This window comes from Nematostella vectensis, chromosome 6, assembly GCF_932526225.1.
Source record: "Nematostella vectensis chromosome 6, jaNemVect1.1, whole genome shotgun sequence".
Classification (NCBI taxonomy): Eukaryota; Metazoa; Cnidaria; class Anthozoa; order Actiniaria; family Edwardsiidae; genus Nematostella; species Nematostella vectensis.
The window spans coordinates 4758181-4778414 of NC_064039.1; the positions used below are offsets into that span (position 1 = coordinate 4758181).

General features: G+C 43.4%; 1 protein-coding gene across 1 annotated transcript in view; it reads left to right on the forward strand.

Annotated features, from left to right (window-relative positions):
• The window catches only part of LOC5521364 (huntingtin), a 54195-nt gene that overhangs the window by 14310 nt on the left and 19651 nt on the right, over positions 1–20234 (forward strand). Inside the window, exons 25-49 of the mRNA XM_048728541.1 lie at positions 381–458; positions 642–877; positions 1273–1348; positions 1730–1894; positions 2107–2162; positions 3414–3577; positions 5629–5765; positions 6331–6447; positions 7113–7232; positions 7746–7955; positions 8399–8555; positions 9081–9296; positions 9807–9886; positions 10388–10491; positions 10826–10916; positions 11259–11432; positions 12034–12110; positions 12468–12585; positions 12761–12904; positions 13679–13768; positions 14444–14585; positions 15207–15418; positions 16548–16625; positions 16697–16793; positions 17261–17644. Coding sequence (XP_048584498.1) covers positions 381–458; positions 642–877; positions 1273–1348; positions 1730–1894; positions 2107–2162; positions 3414–3577; positions 5629–5765; positions 6331–6447; positions 7113–7232; positions 7746–7955; positions 8399–8555; positions 9081–9296; positions 9807–9886; positions 10388–10491; positions 10826–10916; positions 11259–11432; positions 12034–12110; positions 12468–12585; positions 12761–12904; positions 13679–13768; positions 14444–14585; positions 15207–15418; positions 16548–16625; positions 16697–16793; positions 17261–17644 — 3523 coding nt within the window. The remainder of the gene's footprint in view (positions 1–380; positions 459–641; positions 878–1272; positions 1349–1729; positions 1895–2106; positions 2163–3413; positions 3578–5628; positions 5766–6330; positions 6448–7112; positions 7233–7745; positions 7956–8398; positions 8556–9080; positions 9297–9806; positions 9887–10387; positions 10492–10825; positions 10917–11258; positions 11433–12033; positions 12111–12467; positions 12586–12760; positions 12905–13678; positions 13769–14443; positions 14586–15206; positions 15419–16547; positions 16626–16696; positions 16794–17260; positions 17645–20234) is intronic.

The following is a 20234-nucleotide window of genomic DNA, read 5'->3' on the forward strand; positions in this document are numbered from 1 at the left end:
CGACTTTTGAAATACCCGTTTTGACTCTCCCTTACAACGCTGTTTTCGAACTTGACAGTTCTACTAAGAAACACCTACCTTATTACAATTTTATCTTGGCGTCATTTTAATTAGCATAATAAAGTATGCCAAAATCGCAAAAATAGATTGACCTGTTTTCATATTTATATTATAGTTTTTTTTCACAAAAGTTGCGAAATCGCGAAAATGAAGTGTCGTGAAATATCGGCATTCCACAAATTGCAGAATCTTGACGTCGCGAAAATGATGAAAAGTATAATTGACTATATTACCTGATATTACAGAGAAACCTTAGTGATGCCTCCCTTTTAGGAGCGCCCTAATAGCGCACTTAGTGATTCTTTTGTTGTTTGCTTAAGCACGTGGAGGAGATTCTTGGATATCTTCAAGCCTGCGCCAAGGTCGAGCCTTGCAAAGCCTTTCTTAGCGTGCAGCAGGTAAGATGGTCGGTCATTCATATTCATCCCTAACCATTGCTATAGTGAACCATATATGAAGGATCTACGGGTAAGATAAGGTGCCACCGCTGGACATGGGAAATATGGGCGCATAAATACAGTGTCAGCTTCGGTTTCCTTGTTGTTGTCGCTTTAAAACGTGACTCCACTTGACTCTTCCAGCTTCTTCGCGCCATGTTTGGTATCAACGCAGTCAGTCAACCTGAGCTCGTGCAATCCCCGATTTACCCAGAATGCCTTGCAGACTCACAAGTCACATTACCCCCTAAGCCCGCAGAGCGAGTAAATAGCACGGGCAGCGGACTTTACTATGGCTGCTTTGTGCAGCCATTGGAAGACTTCCGTGCGACGCTCGAAAAGAGCTTTAAGGAGGAAGAGACTGAGGGATCGATAAAAAAGTGAGTAGGCTTTTCAATTGCAAGTTTACTTTCAACAGCTAGCCCAATTAACCGGGTCTTATGTTTGGAATGTATGTTATCCCAGAAAAGATACATACAACCCTTAGATAGATTCCCCTCTGAGCAACCCGACCCTCCGGAATTTTTGCCCTAATTTATTTTCCCAAATAGTGTGTTTGTTTTGAATAAGTAAGAGTTGATAACCGAGAGCCGAATTATCGATTTAAAATATCCTGATTCATGCAAAGGAAATTTATCTCGTCTAATTCGATTTTTGCCTCTCCCAAATTTTGGCACTCACATACTTATCTTACTTCTACTGAAAGCCCCTCAACTTTGTGTCGTTCGCAACGGCCTTTTTTATTTTTTTAACATTCTGACACGTTTTCCTCAAGGGGCCTTGGAAGCTTCTTCAAGAAGTTCCGTAAAAGATCTGGATCTCTTATTCGTCCCGCTGTCAAACTAGACAAGGTAAATTACAACATGATTACAAGGCCAATAACGAAAATTAACCAAACTGTCAATTACTTGTATCTTAAAGGGGCAGCGTGATGGTTCTGCACATGTCTGGAGTCAGTGTTTATTGTAGCCTTTTAATTGTCTACAAACAGTTGAACTTAAAGTTGTCAATGCCTTGTTAAAATATTTTATTGAAAACTATGTTTATTGACAGTTTGTGGTTATTTTCTTTGAATTAAAGTATCCCACATGTAAGTCAATATTAGGCTCATAATTCAATATACGAATTTGACTGAAATTCATTGTGTCCGGGCCAGAGAGCTATTGCAAAGCTATAACCATGACACTGCCCCTTTAACTAATTTCAACCTTCGAAACGCTCTGTATCCACAGGGTTCCCCTATTCATTCGTTTATTCGGTTGTTTGAGCCTCTTGTCATTCGAGCACTCAAGGAGTACACCCTCAGCGCATGCGCGACGTTACAGCAACAGGTGCTCAGTCTGCTGGCTCAGCTCATCAAGCTACGTGTCAATTATGCACTGCTCGACGCTGACCAGGTAAGAGCAGGCTCAAATCCGATCCAGTCACACCTCTGCACACGGCTTCATAGCACACATTTCTTAACGCTGACCAAGTTAACACAGACTCAACTCTTGTAGAGGCACTGAAAGTTGATCTCAATTCCTAGCGCACCTTTCTCCCTTCTGACCAGTTCATTTTTTTGTGAGACCGTTTTCTGTCGTATGACATTTAAATTGATTTTTTTCAGGTTTTTATCTCGTACGTTCAGAAGCAGTTTGAGTATGTGGACGCTGGACAAATCAGGTGAGTCTGTAACATACTGTATGCTTAGGACAGTTCAGGTATCGATCAACAAAGTTATATGACAACAAAGTCACACTTCAATAACCATAAATCACTCCTGAAAAATGGGGGGGGGGGGGGGGGGCGAACCTTTAAGGTTATTATGTAATGATGCTTTCTTGAAAAAAAAGCTAGATGATAAAATACCCAGAGTTGTGGTTGTTGTAGGGTTGCTTAATTAAGGTAATTCCCTTGAATTGCACTGCGCACCCCTTCTGCGCATAGTGGCGCGCGCTGTTTGTTCGAATTTTCCAGTATTAAATGCGCGCGCGCAAAAGTTGTACAAGAAAACACAGCAAAAGGCGCGCGTTTTTTACTTAAAATCGCTTTGACAGAAAAACGTCGGTTACCCCCATTTGCTCAAATAGTTAAATATATACGGAAAAATGATATACTGAAAGAAGAAAAAAAGTTGGGTTGCAGAAGTTTTGTTTTTTTAATCTTAAAAGCCGTAAAAATAGTTCAAAATGGCGCTTTTTACCGTATGAATAGTGGCGAAAACAGTGTCTTTTAGTGAGATCTCTTGAAATGTGATTTGTTTTGAACGTTTACTACTACGTTTTTTTGTTTAGGAGATCGGATTTGGGCAGCTCGACAAACAGACCTTTTTTTTTCAAGACTATAGGCACTACTTTTGAAAATCTAGAGTTGTGATTTTTCCTCGCGCGACCAGTAAAAACGTGTCAAAAGTACGCTCCTATGTTGTGAAAACGAGGTCGGTTACCCCCATTTTTTATAACATTTTTTGAAAGCCCTTAACTTCCATATTGTTTATTCCAAGTTTTGAAAAATTCTGGGTTGTAGAACTATTTCAAGGGAATTACCTCAAGTGTTTTTTAATATAGCAAATTAACATCATGATACATGGTAAAATCATGAAACTAGAAAGCCCGATGACTAAATGTCCTATTGGCCCCTCTACACACTTCGTATTGTGAGGATGCTTGCACCGACCAGCGTCCCAAGCGGTCCATTTACGCCCCTAATACAGGTTTAAAAAGTGCAGTTAAAGACGTGACCTCTAGCTTAATGTCCTTATCCGAGATAATAAGGGATTCACAATTGCCAAAATACAGGACTAGGTTTTTGCACCTTTAAAAGATAACGCGGCTTTCCACAAGACAAGAACACAAGAAAGTGTATTCTCACTAGCGCAGGACTTTGGCATACTGAGGCCCGCTGATGCTTACTTTTTGCCCTTTTCAATTTCAGAGACTGCGACACGTTTCTACCGTATGTGTTCCAGTTCCTGGTCCTACTATCCTACGACTGCTACCAGCCCAAGTTTAACCAGGCCAAGGCTATCGTAGGGATGGCTAAGGTGATCCAGCTCTGTGATGGTATCATGGCGAGCGGCCAGTCCGCCAAAACGCACGGTACGATAAACATTTTTTTTCGTCCTTTATTGTATACACCTATTTCATTAAAGGTTGTCAGTGTAAATGGCGATTGGCAAATGGCAGTTCTACGACCGAACGTAACAATGTGTCTCGAAGAATATGGATTTGAATATGCCATTTGCACTGACAACCTTTTGTGAAATAGCTGTATGGGTCTTTGAAACACCTTGCACGAAGAATATTGGTTCGATCCATTTATGTGTATTTATTCCGTTTATATGACAGTTTGTGACCACTTTAATGGTGAATCAAATTGCATTGTACGATATAAAATATTCCCCTTGGTGAGTGGTATTGTTATAATGTAGGCGTCGGTATACACCCTGTTTTATAGGAGATGCCCATATAACAGAAACAGGGTTCAAATAATCTTTTGTTGACTTTTTGTTTATTCGAATAATTGTGTCATTTTTGGACCAGAAATAGTAGCAAAGTTCCGCCAGAAATAATTATATACTGACAACTGTGTGGTGCTATTAAACAAAGAAACATTAATTCGTCAGTACCAGTTTTCTTGGACATTTTGTATTATTGATGGCATTGACATAATATGTTCCGTCGGCAGTTACCCACAAGACGTGTTATGATAACTTACAATTCCAAGCAATTCCAAGGTCTTTATTCTGGGCACCGTGTCTACTAGACTCAAAACGTTTTTTACCATTGGTGACAACCACTGGTGACAACCACATGTGACAACCACTCGTGACAACCACTCGTGACAACCACTGGTGACAACCACTCGTGACAACCACTCGTGACAACCACTGGTGACAACCACTCGTGACAACCACTCGTGACAACCACTGGTGACAACCACTCGTGACAACCACTCATGACAACCACTCGTGACAAAACCTCTCGTTTGACAGCTACTGTTTGAAGACCGTTCGTGACAATAATTTTCTTCCATTACACATAGGCTTTTTCTCAATCGCTTATTAGATACAAACGTACAATTTAACTCAATACTTAAGCACTATAAAAAATAGCGTAATTATTAATTTGCTTCATTGTTTAACAATTATAAGTTTGTTGTCGGCATTTATCAGCAGCTTAGATTTTTCGAAGCAGGAAAGAAATGTCATACCATAAACATGAAAAGTATTTGTGTAATTAAATCCTTAGATCAAATCCTAATACGCGACTTCGTGAAGTCCCTTCATCTGTATGAGTTTGGTTTGATTCGGATCAATTGCTATCGAAATAAAGCCAATTGTCACGAGTGGTATTCTATTAATTTCTTCCTGGAAATTAGTGCGATCTCAATGTAATTAATGTGCATGAAAGATCTTACTAAGGACCTCCATCTATATGAGTTTGGTTTGATTCGGATCAATTGCTTTTGAATAAAAGCCAATTGTCACGAGTGGTATTCTGTTAATTTCTTCCCTGGAAAATGTTGCTCAATGTAATAAACGTGGAGGAAAGATCTTACCAAGACCCGAACAATGTCTCTACATTTCGGATTTATGATCAAGCGTTGAGTTATGAGCACATATTTTTCTTTTTTTTTTAATGGCCTCTTATAGCCGTTGCGCGACCTCCCAGAATCCATAATTAGCTCGTTAGTCAACCAAACAAAACAATCAAAACCAGACAAACCGCCCTCAAAGCTTTTGTCTGACTACGTGCTATTCCCAAACGGGATAAGGATTTTGGATTCGCCGCGGTCGCGCAACAACAAATTTGGCTGTAACTTATCAACGTTAATTATTGTTACGAAAAGTTTTCAAGACGCTTGTGTTCTTCACGAGTGGTTGTCACGAGTGGTTTTTACAAGTGTTTGTCGCCAGTGGTTTTGTCACGAGTGGTTTTGTCACGAGTGGTTGTCACCAGTGGTTTTGTCACGAGTGGTTGTCACGAGTGGTTGTCACCAGTGGTTTTGTCACGAGTGGTTGTCACGAGTGGTTGTCACCAGTGGTAAAAAAGGTTTTGACCCCTGCTCCACCGTGTAGTATATTGTCAAAGCAATTCTTTTACCAATTTTGAAAACTCTCTGTGTGATATTCAATCATCTTCTTCAGCCATCCCGGCCCTCCAACCAATCGCGCACGACTTATTCACACTGCGCACATCAGCACGCGCAGACACGGCCAAGGAGGTTGAGACTCAGCGAGAAGTGGTGGTGTCTATGCTTCTACGGCTTTTACAACATGCCGAGGTAAGCTAGAGGGGCTCTGTGTCCCGTATAGGGCGGGAAATGGAGTGGTGGTGTCTATGCTTGTACGGCTTGTACAGCATGCCGAGGTAAGCTAGAGGGGCTCTGTGTCCCGTATAGGGCGGAACATGGAGTGGTGGTGTCTATGCTTCTACGGCTTTTACAACATGTCGAGGTAAGCTAGAGGGGCTCTGTGTCCCGTATAGGGCGGGAAATGGAGTGGTGGTGTCTATGCTTGTACGGCTTGTACAACATGCCGAGGTAAGCTAGAGGGGCTCTCTGTGTCCCGTATAGGGCGGGACATGAAGTGGTGGTGTCTATGCTTCTACGGCTTGTACAACATGCCTAGGTTAGCTAGTATGGAGGTGTATCCTGAATGAGGCAGATCTAAGGGTCAGGTGGTGATGTCTATGCTTCTATAGCTTGTAGAACATGCCAAGGTGTTTTATCTGCCCTAGGGGACACAAGGAATTATGTAAAGGAGCATTGAGCCATTAGCTTATTTACGTCCTTCCATTATATGTGCCATGTGTTGACTGTAGCCTTACATGGCTGCTGCGCTTGCTAGGTTCTTGAGATGCTATCCATGGTCCTGCAGTGTTACCAGCGCGAGGATGAGGAGAAGTGGAAGAAGTTGTCTCGACAAGTGATCGACATGCTGCTACCTTTACTCGCCAAACAGCAGGTATGAGATCTTGTGAGAGCATCAGGAGCCGGCAATAACACAGCATTACCTGACATGTTCAGTGAACAAACGTATCTGGTAGAATCACAACATTAAAGAAACAACGCACGATTACTGTCGGAAATAATACTTTAGAGACCTCGCATATAAGCAAATATACCTGGTAAAACCACACCGAAAAAAATGCACAACTGGAGCCGGTAATACCACGCTATCAATGACGTAACATATTTCACTCACAATTGCATCCGTTAAAACCACACTGACTAAACATATCCAGAGCACAACGGTACCAGGTGATAACACACTTTTGGAACCTCATATATCGCATGAAAAGTATTCCTGACAATACCTCGCTATTGCTGACAGGTTATCGCACAGCTGCAGACGATAGTAAGAGACATCTCTTTTAAATACCAGTTGAGAGTTGAGCACCCGATATAACCACTTTATATGTGATTATACTAGCAATTTATGCACCTGCAGCCTTTAATTCTACGCTATCATTGACAAGGCGTTAAAAGCACGCTGTTAGGAGCCTTACATACATAGGACAGTTGCAGCGATTAATTCCACGCTATCACTTTTCTTCACATATCTATTGGATAACTGCATCATGCTTTACCAGTGTTTAAAAATCTTTACATTTCTAAAATGTTATACAGGCATTGGTGGGGACTAGCTTTGGGCTAGATGCATTACGTACGCTCTTCCAGTCTGTGTCGGAAGTCGCTCTGCATCCCGCGGATGTTCTTTTGAAGACTCTCTTCTTCCCGGTGCATCTGGTAAGTCGACTCCCTCAAGTCCCATGCAAACTGCTCCGACATCACATCCAGCACTTCCCAACACGGTGTTTTTACGCTGTGCCAGTGTCTCTTAATCCCTGTGCATCTTGTAAGTAGATCCCCTAAAGCCCCTTGCAAACACCTCTGACATCATCCAGCACTTTCCAACAAGGTTTTCAAACAGCACCAGAATTCTTGGGCCAGCGTCTCGACAGAGTTTCGTCAGTAATGTTGGGGCTGTTTGCACGGGTCTTAAAGCTTGAAATGATCGAAAAGTGGTGGAGTCAATAAGAGTTACTTATGTGGGAGCCAACGCTTATTAGTACTCATTGTTATTTAATGCCTGCCTTAAAACCTTTCTTTAGGAATTTCCCAAAATGAAGAAGAGACTTGATCATCTTGTGTCCCCCTCCCCACACACATAGCACAATCTTCTTGACAAAATGTTTTAGCTTCGAAATTTTTCTTTTGTGAAGTTAATGATAAACTATGACCGTTCCCATCACTTGACAGGGTGAGCTGCTGACTCTTGAGCGCTGGCTCAGTATGGTTCTCGTTCTGCTGCATACTGTCGCGGCTAACATCACCGAGGAGCAGCTACTCTCCCGCATCAGCCAGATGAACATCAAGCTAGACTGCCTGCAGGGCATTGTGGACGACAGTCTAGACTCCTCCCCCAATGAGATGATTGACACTAATGATGACCAGGCCTCACCTGCGCAGGTACACCAATTGTTATGTCACTATAGTATTCATGATTCAAAACAAGATGCTTAAAACTACGCCTAACATCTTTGAATGCTTTTATTTTAGACATTGGCAGGTTTTCCCCTGCTTTAGGGATCTCCCCTATTTTGTATGATTGATTGCTCTTTGTATGTTACCTATCCCCCCTCCCCTGATACTACCCTGGCTGCCAGAGGCTCGAGCTTCACTTGTTTACAGACACGCCTTGGAGCCCGAGCCTCTGGTACCCAGGGAAACCCCATTCCATTGACCCAAAATCAAGGCGTTAATAGGTTTTCAAACTCTAGACGTTGAGAATTGATTTGATTATTTGGGTTTTGATACAGTCTAGAAGGAAGATCTTGAAGATGTAGAAGAAGAAGCTAATTAGAAGAAGCTAAATATTGACTTGATAGAGTCTCCTTACATTTGTGTTGCAGCTATTTGGGTTATTCATGCTGCACGTGACACACATCACGTCTTCTCGCATCGTCCGCTTCTCTAACATGGCATTTACCACAAGCTATCAGGACACTTCCTTCCTGGTCAAACAGTTCACCAGTCTCACCCTGTTCGCCACTCATGTGTTTATGTCAAGTAAGTAACCGATCAAAGCTACCACTGACATATGGTAAGCTATCAGGATACTTTTTTTCCTGGTCAAGCAGTTCACTAGTCTCACCCTGTTCACCACTCACAAGTTTATGTCAAGTAAGTAACCGATCAAAGCTACCACTGATATATGGTAAGCTATCAGGACACTTTTTTTCCTGGTCAAGCAGTTCACTAGTCTCATCCTTTTTACCACTCATGTGTTTATGTCAAGTGAGTAACCGAGTAAAGCTACCAGTGATTTACCACAAGCTGTCAGGACACTTATAATTATGTCAAGTAGGTAACCGATTAAAATAACCAATGACATAGGGTAAGCACTTCCTTCCTGGTCAGGCAGTTCGCTAATTTTAACCAGTTCATCATTTATGTGTTTTGCAAAGAATTATATGTTTTGATCTGAATTTTAGTCTCGCCGTACATAATTTGCACAGACCTCGTAGGTGTATCCACGCCGAACGATCCAACAGTGGTATTTAAGTTCCACTTTTCTGTCATTTTATCTTACAGAACGTTACCCGCGTATCACCCAGGCTACTGCATTACTTTGCCACAGCTCCCCCACTCACCCCATCATCCCAGAGATCTGCAAAACTGTTAACAAAATCATCCCCACCCACCCCTTGAGCGTGTTGCAGTGGTGCAAAGTACTTCAGTCGATAGGCTACGCTGACTTGTCGTACTGGTATAACCTGATTGGAACCTGTTCATCAGAAGACAAAACAGGTTCGTCATTACAATTTCAAAACTGTGATGTTACTCTAAATAGAAATAAAAATAAATTGTATGAAATGTTGCTCGTCCCCGTAGTCTCAAAACACACAGAAAATACGAAGTTTTTTTCTTAGATTTTATAGATATTATATATTAACTAAGTCTATCTAATTACTTACTAGTTTACCGCCGTTTGCTTTACTTCGCGGACACTCAAAACAATGTCCAGAAGCTCAAAATTTCTCTTCCTTCAATCAAAATTTATTCCATTTATTCTTTTTTAGAGTGGAGAGTGACCCATTCATCTCCAAATGTCTTAGTTATAGAGAAAATAACATTCATGCTAGCAAAAGTTACCTAAAATGATAAAAAGTTTTGGGGACCCACTTGAATAACGGAGGAGTAGTTGCAGTTTCAACATCAAGACTTCTTCTGGGGTAGCCACGTAGTGGCAAAATGGGGGATTGACATGCGTTAAATAACTGAAATGTTTTCAGTGTCCATGCTTGCTTGGTTCCGTAGGGGAGTCAACCATGAACCGCGAGACCGTCCGTCAGGGTGCCATACTACTGTACTGTGATCTCCTTATGGACAAGGAAGAGGTGAGTCAGCCAGTTCAAGGCGTTTCTGGGGGTTCTGAACAGGTTTCCTATGGTCGGTAAAACGGCTCATCCCAGACCCCAAGCTGTTCCCCGGTTCATCTTCGAGCACAGGAAACCAGGTAACACCTCCTGGGACTAAGCTGGGGGTGAGTAATTTTCACAGGAGCGAATTCTAGGAGTAGTGAAGGGCCATGATTTTAAAGGGGCAGCGTCATGGTACTGCGCATGTCTGGAGTTAGTGTTTATTTTAGGCTTTTAATTGTCTACAAAAAGTTAAACTGTCGATGCCTTTTGGAAATAATATGCAATATTTTATTGAAAACTTTGTTTATTGACAGTTAGTGGCCATTTCCTTTGAATTAAATTCTCCCACATTAGCCAAAGGCTCATAAGTCAATATTAGAATTTGACTGAAATTCATTGAGTACGGGCTATTGCAAACGTCTTACCATGACACTGCCTCTTTAACGGAATTTTTCCCGGACTCTTGGCTATCTTCAGGCACATCCGGGTTCCAGTATGACGGAGGCCGCCGTGTTGCTTCAGACTTCCCTAGAAGACATGGTACGACTGGATGACGAGCCACCCATCACCAGACTCATCAGGTAGACTACGCACCCTCTATAGTCTTGGACCGACCATTTTATATTTGTCGGGTCGGTAACAACCCCCTCCCTCCCCCCTCCTTAAAAAAATAGAGCAAGCTAGAAACTCTAGCCATAAAAATATTGGCTAAAAGGAACAATGACGTTGAGGACACCAATTGGACTGGCAGCATAATACCAAGCAATGAAAAAAAGCTACCTCCCTATCAGAAATCCTTATTCGTAATTGTTAATAGTGTGTTTCTCTCACACGAGTTAGATATATTGTATTGGTGTCTCAATGTAAGTCACTGGTTAGAGTGCCCTTTTCATGAACCTTCTTCGCTTTTCCCAGAACTCTTCACGGCAGTGCAGACGGCAGTCGTGTCTTGTTGGAGACCTTTATTGCTACGCATGCGCTAGGTACCAGTACCAAGAACCTTCAGGTAAAACATACATGTCATGTGTGTGTGTTTGGCGGTGGCGGTGGCAGGGGCGGTGGCAAACGCGTGCGCTAGGCACCAGTATCAAGGAGTACCAGGAAACACGTGTTCGGTGTTAGGTGGTGGGGAATGGGGAATGGGGTGGAGCTTGAACTGGTCGTCCTGAGCCTAAAGTAATTGAACTTGCGTGGTTTTTGGGAGAGAGCAAAAGCAAGAAAAATCATTTTCCGTGAAAATTGTATAGTTGATTAATACCTTTCTTTTTACAAAAACTAACTACCGTACTCTGTAAACTATAAGCACCTCAACCTATTAATCGCTATCGTTTTATTGTTCTCTCTAAAGACGTCGTTCCCCAAGCGCTTGGTGAGGTGTTTGGTGGGAGTTCATTCATCGCAAACGTGTCTACTGTTAAAGATTCTGGCAGAGTTCTTCCTCAATTCACACTGCCGGGCCATCAGACGTCTCGTGGAGAACAACATTTGTAAACGTCTAGAGGCAAACCTTCCACAGACCAAGGTATTTTCACATTGGAGGGGAGGATAGGGGATCGATGGGCATTAATTTAACTGGCTAGAAGCAGACCTCCTACAGACCAAGGTATTTTCACATGGGAGGGGAGGATAGGGGATCGATGGGCATTAATTTAACTGGCTAGAAGCAGACCTCCTACAGACCAAGGTATTTTCACATGGGAGGGGAGGATAGGGGATCGATGGGCATTTATAAACGGCTAGAAGCAGACCTCCTACAGACCAAGTTATTTTCACATGGGAGGGGAGGATAGGGGATCGATGGGCATTTATAAACGGCTAGAAGAAGACCTCCTACAGACCAAGGTATTTCAACATGGGAGGGGAGGATAGGGGATTGATGGGCATTTGTAAACGGCTTGAAGCAGACCTCCTACAGACCAAGGTATTTTCACATGGGAGGGGAGGATAGGGGATCGATGGGCATTTGTAAACGGCTAGAAGCAGACCTCCTACAGCTCAAGGCATTTTTACTTGGGAGGGGAGAGTAGAGGATAGTTAAGCTTTTTGTGAAGGGGTTGATAATGGGTTCAGTGGTATACCTTTTGGCCATCTTTGAGAATAAAGAGTGTTGTATTGGTTTGTAGGGTTCTCCTTCAGAAACAGTTAACCAAGAGCTCATTGCTGTGTGTAATTTGTTAGCGTCTAAGAAATCAATTCAAAGGTAATGTACATTTTTTACAATACGTTACTCAGACTTTACATCATTCAGCTTAGATTTTATGGATGTAGTGACAAGCCATTACTGTTTAGCAAACTTGGTGATCATGAAAAAATTTAAAGGCTTTCTTTCATCCATCCCAACATAGTAGACTTACTTGGAACTTTTAACTCATAATGTATTTTACGCCATCCTCTAAGTTTAACGAATGCTTTACACTTTTAATGGTTCACCGGTATTATCTGCACATGAGCCTTACAAGTGCCCGATCAAACTATAGACGATTGAGTGACATGGAACCCCCCCCCCCTTCGCTTAACATTCACGAGTTGAAAACGATAAAACCTGTGTCCTCACTAGGAATCCCAGACTGCACTCATTGGTTCACCGGATACTGCAAACAGAGCATCGGCCGTACGGAGCAGAAACCAGGACTCAGCACCTAGTGTCTTCCATGAAGGACTACACTATAGACCAGGTAAAGCTCAACTGATTACACAAGAAATTGTTGCCGATTTCGTTGTCTAGTATATCTACAATACCACAATAGTTAAGTTGACCTCTTCTTGCATTTGCGTTTCTGCGACAGTTTTTGGGAAGCGTGTGCGTACTGTACGATACAATCACATAATTGCTGTTGTGTTTTTCTACAGGAGTGGTTTTCCCGCCTTGTGTCACATTGCTGCTGCGCGACCGGGCCTGCTGACAGCACAGTTAGGCCCAGGCCCGCGCGGGAATCCGTCCAGTTATTGAGCGCCTTGGAATTTTCTACCGTCTGTAATATTATGGCAAGCGAGGTAAGCTTCAAAGCCATTACCTACCGTATGTGCCGATAGGTGCATTGATTCAATTTGCTCTCTGTATTGTCTGCAAACAGGCATTAACTCGTTTTATTTTATGGCTACGATGGAACGCGCGCTGTGACGTTGTTCTGTTTCCCCTTGTACATAAGAGAGATGTACAAGGGAAACAGAACAACGTAACTCTCGAAATGCCGGCCTAAATGGCTTGAAATTTCACCCAGATCATATTTAAGACTCCTCTGTCAGGTCAGAATATTTTTGAGAGCTTTACGATTTTATTTTGTAGCAAAATGAACGGCTTATTTCAATCTCATATGTTTACTATAACTTATTCATACACACAGTGAGCTTGGGGTACCTTCGGCGGGCCATCCTTTCCCGTTTTTGGACCGGGAGAGTTTGTGAGCTGTTAAAATTTCACACTGTTCGCAAATTAGATAGAAACAATACTAAAATCTCTTAATTCTAAAAAACTAAAAAGTTTTGAGAAGTCTGTGAACTACCTACCATGGACTGTTAACGCCAATCAGTCCATTCATGCCGTGGAGATTACTTCCCTGACGTCTAAGCTTTCTTTACTTATTGCTTGGTTCAGCAGTACCTTTAGGATAGAACCTGTAGCTTCCAATGTAAGTGCGCAAGCCGGGACGAGTCGCCGCCGTGTTGACCCCGAGTACTCTTAGACTGCTCTCTGTGTGGAGAAAGTCCTCGTTTTACACTGTTTTGATATATTTGTCCTATAAATTGACAGAGTTTTTTTGTGTGTAGGATTTTGACCTGCATCTGCTGGAAGACTGCGTTCTATACGGCGTGGAGCGAACACTGCACTTCACGGCCAGACGGATGAACGCCGGACAGGTAATGTCACACAAAACATATATCACGTGACGGCCACGAATACTGCACTTCACAGCCAGACGGATGAACGCCGGGCAGGTTATGTCACACAAAACATATATCACGTGACGGCCACGAATACTGCACTTCACGGCCAGACGGATGAACGCCGGACAGGTAATGTCACACAAAACATATATCACGTGACGGCCACGAATACTGCACTTCACAGCCAGACGGATGAACGCCGGACAGGTAATGTCACACGAAACATATATCACGTGACGGCCACAAATACTGCACTTCACGGCCAGACGGATGAACGTCGGACAGGTAATGTCACACAATACATGCCACGTGAAGGTCACGAACGCTCTATTTTAAGACCAGACGGATGAACGCGACACAGGTAAAGTCACGCAATACATATGTCACGTGATGGTCACGAACACTACACTTCACATCCAGAAGGATAAACGCCGGACATGTCACGCAATACATAGTCACGTGATGGTCACGAACACTACACTTCACTACCAGACTGATGAACGCAGGACAGGTAATGTCACACAATACATATACCACGTGAGGGTTGGATTCCTATGGGAACATCACATTGGGTTAAAGCAGATCTCATGTCGCATAAATACGACCTCATTGATAGCCAATGAATTTGTATTTTTTTGTGGTAACCAGGAGACGGCTGTTTATCCATACGAGAATACCGAACACTTCGAGAGCACCGGAGTCGATCATTTGCTACTCGCAGCCAAACTCACCTTGTTCAGACATCTGGCGAGCACCGTGGAGGAGATCACGAGCACAGTGCACAGTACAGGTAGCGCAACTGGACACTCAAGAAACGCAACGTAAAGCGAGTAACGCAACACATCACTTGAGTAACGCAACACAACACATGAGTAACGCAACACAACACACGAGTAATGCAACACAACACACGCGGTAAGCAACAAAATATACGAGTAACGCAGAACATCGCTTGATTAATGCGACACAGTACATGAAAACCCAACACACCAAGTGAGTAACGCAACACAATACATTAGTAAAGCAACATAATATACTAGTAACGCAGCACATCACGTGATTAATGCGACACAACACTTGAAAAACGCAACACAGCACATGAAAAACGCAACATAAGACGCGATTGATTTAACACAATGGTAACACAATACACGAGTAACGCAACACACCAAGTGAGTAACGCAACACACGAGTAACACGACTCAACACAGGAGTAACGCAACACAACACAGGAGTATCGTAACCCAACACACGAGAAACGAAACACGGCACATAAGTAACGCCACTCAACGCCCAAGTAACGTAACTCAACTAACGAGTAACACAACGCAACGTAACGCAACTTCCGTACGTCCCATGTAACGCAACACACATTGTGATGCAGCACTTACTTGAGTTATTGCAATTGCAGGTTCCGGTGAAGTACCCCTCTCATCTCGTATCACATTGGACAAGTCAAAGCTCGATCGGTACTGCAAAGACGCCTCCGCCTGTCGCCGCCTGCTCGATCTCTCTGCGGGGCTCATGTCGTACTGCTCCGTGACAAGTTCTCTCCCTCGACAGTGCGAGCTGAGCCCGGACGAGAGGGCGTGCCTGTGCCGCTTTGCCTTCATCCCTCTAGCGGTGAGTTGCTGCTCGTTTGTATACGTGTTAATTTATGTTCGGATCGAGCTCAGCCTATTGCGTGACAGGTGACAGTGTACGTGTTGTCTGACCTCTGTCACGCAATGCGATCGAGCTCAGCCTATTGCGTGACAGGTGACAGTGTACGTGTTGTCTGACCTCTGTCACGCAATGCGATCGAGCTCAGCCTATTGCGTGACAGGTGACAGTGTACGTGTTGTCTGACCTCTGTCACGCAATGCGATCGAGCTCAGCCTATTGCGTGACAGGTGACAGTGTACGTGTTGTCTGACCTCTGTCACGCAATGCGATCGAGCTCAGCCTATTGCGTGACAGGTGACAGTGTACGTGTTTGCAATCTCGTTCCCAGAGCCCACGTACCTTTGTGGCAGCGGCAAGCTCACGTACCTTTGTGCCAGCGGCTCTGGGAACGAGATTGACGTGTTTATACAACAATGCTAGTGAATTTAATTTATAAAAGACGTCTTTTCGACCCCCTTCTTTCTCCCCTCCTACTCCCTCTCACCCTCCCCCGCGTTCGCCTCCTCTGACCTCTGCGACGCCCTGGGTCCCCGAGGACGAACTCACACCTCGATTTTTTTTTGGAACAAGCCAGTATGTACTAGAAAAATGCAAGTAAGTTGACGGGTATGCTTAAGTTTAGCCACCCGTAGATACCACACAAATCAAGCCTCTAGTTTTTAGGCTCCTTCGCAGTCGCTCTGACCTCTGTCACGCAATGCGATTGAGCTTAGCCTATTGCGTGACAGGTGACCAAGGTTAGAAAGAGTGCGCAATAGACTACTAGATGTGAGCGTGCGCTCGGTTTGAAGCGTGCGCTTTGAAAACTACATTTTCAATAGACGCACTGGAGACGACACAGCAAGGCAGAGTCCATAATCCTTGTTTTAATTACATGTGACGCTCATGTAACGTCATTACCCTGGGCACCAGAGGCTCTCCGGAGGCCTTTTTTATTTGGGGGGGGGGGGGGGGGGACGTGACATTAATGGACTGTCACGGTCGCGCTCACTGGAAAGTGCGAATGGTTCTCAGGATATGACGTCATTTGTTTTGCATGACAGACACGCGTACATCGGCCATTCCTATTGTTGTCTTTTTTTACAAGGTTATGCACCAGAAATTCCAGGCGTCGGATTATCCGAGCTCTGATGATTTAGGAACAGCTGTGGAGTGCTTAGGAAAGGTAAGTGAAGGTATGGAGCGAATGTTACGACTCTGCATGTTATTGATGCTTGTTGTTATTATCATCTCTAGCTGTTGCTCCTAGACTACACGCTCCCTGTTAACGGTGTGGAATTTGTAACACTCCTCTGTGCTGCCATCAACCACGTCTATTCCCTTTTGCGAGCAGGTGAGAGCAACAACGACGAAGACAACAAAGTCATTACTAAGCAGAAATGACAACTGCGACAACAACAAAGAACGCTTGAGGCCCGTTTGCACGCATATTTGTGGTACGATTCGTGGGCTGCAGTCTCTCTCTCATGTAGTTATCAATATTTCATACGTTCCTCTATTTTGCGCGCTCATGTTTTGTCGTCATCTACAATAAAAAGGAGCTATTGATTCCAGTTTTGCTATGACCATGTATGTTATGTACTGGACATCCTTGCCTATTTATTTTATATCGATTCTGTAAAATAAATATTGGCAAAATAAAACCATGAACCATATGCAAAGAGAGGGAGATAAATGAACAAGCATGCATGGTTTATAGTGTTGCGCATTATGACTTTGAAGGCTTGTTGTCTCAGTATTGTCACTCTACAATACGGCCTTGTCTGGTTGGTAATGTGAGCCTGCTGTATTTTCTGTCAGTGGCATTACACGCGCATGAGCACTTAACGCACGACTGTGAGGATGATGACGCACTCCAGGAATCCGCCGAGTTTCAAACCATTACATTCGCCTGTGACCAAATATCGGACCTAGTCCACTACGTCCACACGCAGCTAGAGCCTGGGCCGAGCTCGTCCTCTGTCCTTCCGCTGTTTTTGATGGCGCCGTTCAAGTCCGCCATTGTTGGCCTTGCGCGGCGACCTCTCGTGAATAGCTACGCGCGCACACCGCCGCTCGTGTGGAAGTTCGGGTGGATGCCGACTCCGGAGGGTCCACTCAAAACCGAGCTTCCGCCCCTTCCGATAGAGATTCTCAAGGAAAAGGACGTATTGAATGAATTTGTTATACGCGTCAATATACTAGGTGAGTTATACGCATCAGTATACTAGGTGAGTTTGTCATACGCGTTGTATACTAGGTGAGTTTGCCATACGCGTCAGTATACTAGTTGAGTTTGCCATACGCGTCAGTATACTAGGTGAGTTTGTCATACGCGTCAGTATACTAGGTGAGTTATACGCGTCAGTATACTAGGTGAGTTTACCATACGCGTCAATATACTAGTTGAGTTTGTCATACGCGTCAGTATACTAGTTGAGTTTGCCATACGCGTCAGTATACTAGTTGAGTTTGTCATACGCGTCAGTATACTAGGTGAGTTTGTCATACGCGTCAGTATACTAGGTGAGTTATACGCGTCAATATACTAGGTGAGTTTGTCATACGCATCAGTATACTAGGTGAGTTTGTCATACGCGTCAATATACTAGGTGAGTTATACGCGTCAGTATACTAGGTGAGTTTGTCATATGCGTCTGTATACTAGGTGAGTTTGTCATATGCGTCTGTATACTAGGGGAGTTTGCCATACGCGTCAATATACTAGGTGAGTTTGTCATATGCGTCTGTATACTAGGTGAGTTTGTCATACGCGTCAGTATACTAGGTGAGTTATACGCGTCAGTATACTAGGTGAGTTTACCATACGCGTCAATATACTAGTTGAGTTTGTCATATGCGTCAGTATACTAGGTGAGTTTGTCATACGCGTTGTATACTAGGTGAGTTTGTCATACGCGTCAGTATACTAGGTGAGTTATACGCGTCAGTATACTAGGTGAGTTTGTCATATGCGTCTGTATACTAGGTGAGTTATACGCGTCAGTATACTAGGTGAGTTATACGCGTCAGTATACTAGGTGAGTTTGTCATACGCGTCAGTTTACTAGGTGAGTTATACGCATCAGTATACTAGGTGAGTTATACGCGTCAGTATACTAGGTGAGTTTGTCATACGCGTCAGTATACTAGGTGAGTTATACGCGTCAGTATACTAGGTGAGTTATACGCGTCAGTATACTAGGTGAGTTATACGCGTCAGTATACTAGGTGAGTTTGTCATACGCGTCAGTATACTAGGTGAGTTATACGCATCAGTATACTAGGTGAGTTATACGCGTCAGTATACTAGGTGAGTTTGTCATACGCGTCAGTATACTAGGTGAGTTATACGCGTCAGTATACTAGGTGAGTTATACGCGTCAATATACTAGGTGAGTTTGTCATACGCGTCAGTATACTAGGTGAGTTATACGCGTCAGTATACTAGGTGAGTTATACGCGTCAGTATACTAGGTGGGTTTGTCATACGCGTTGTATACTAGGTGAGTTTGTCATACGCGTTGTATACTAGGTGAGTTTGTCATACGCGTTGTATACTAGGTGAGTTTGTCATACGCGTTGTATACTAGGTGAGTTTGTCATACGCGTCAGTATACTAGGTGAGTTATACGCGTCAGTATACTAGGTGAGTTTGTCATATGCGTCTGTATACTAGGTGAGTTATACGCGTCAGTATACTAGGTGAGTTATACGCGTCAGTATACTATGTGAGTTATACGCGTCAGTATACTAGGTGAGTTTGTCATACGCGTCAGTATACTAAGTGAGTTATACGCATCAGTATACTAGGTGAGTTATACGCGTCAGTATACTAGGTGAGTTTGTCATACGCGTCAGTATACTAGGTGAGTTATACGCGTCAGTATACTAGGTGAGTTATACGCGTCAGTATACTAGGTGAGTTATACGCGTCAGTATACTAGGTGAGTTTGTCATACGCGTCAGTATACTAGGTGAGTTATACGCGTCAGTATACTAGGTGAGTTATACGCGTCAATATACTAGGTGAGTTTGTCATACGCGTCAGTATACTAGGTGAGTTATACGCATCAGTATACTAGGTGAGTTATACGCGTCAGTATACTAGGTGAGTTTGTCATACGCGTCAGTATACTAGTTAAGTTTGTCATACGCGTCAGTATACTAGGTGAGTTTGCCATACGCGTCAATATACTAGTTGAGTTTGTCATACGCGTCAGTATACTAGGTGAGTTTGCCATACGCGTCAATATACTAGGTGAGTTATACGCGTCAGTATACTAGGTGAGTTTGTCATACGCGTCTGTATACTAGGTGAGTTTGCCATACGCGTCAATATACTAGGTGAGTTTGCCATACGCGTCAATATACTAGGTGAGTTTGTCATACGCGTCAGTATACTAGGTGAGTTATATGCGTCAATATACTAGGTGAGTTTGTTATACGCGTCAGTATACTAGGTGAGTTTGCCATACGCGTCAGTATACTAGGTGAGTTGTCATACGCGTCAGTATACTAGGTGAGTTATACGCGTCAATATACTAAGTGTGTTGTATGCGTCAGTATACTAGGTGAGTTAAACGCGTCAATATACTAGGTGAGTTATACGCGTCAATATAGTAGGTGAGTTTGTCATACGCGTCTGTATACTAGGTGAGTTTGTCATACGCGTCAATATACTAGGTGAGTTTGCCATACGCGTCAATATACTAGGTGAGTTTGCCATACGCGTCAATATACTAGGTGAGTTTGTCATACGCGTCAGTATACTAGGTAAGTTATACGCGTCAAT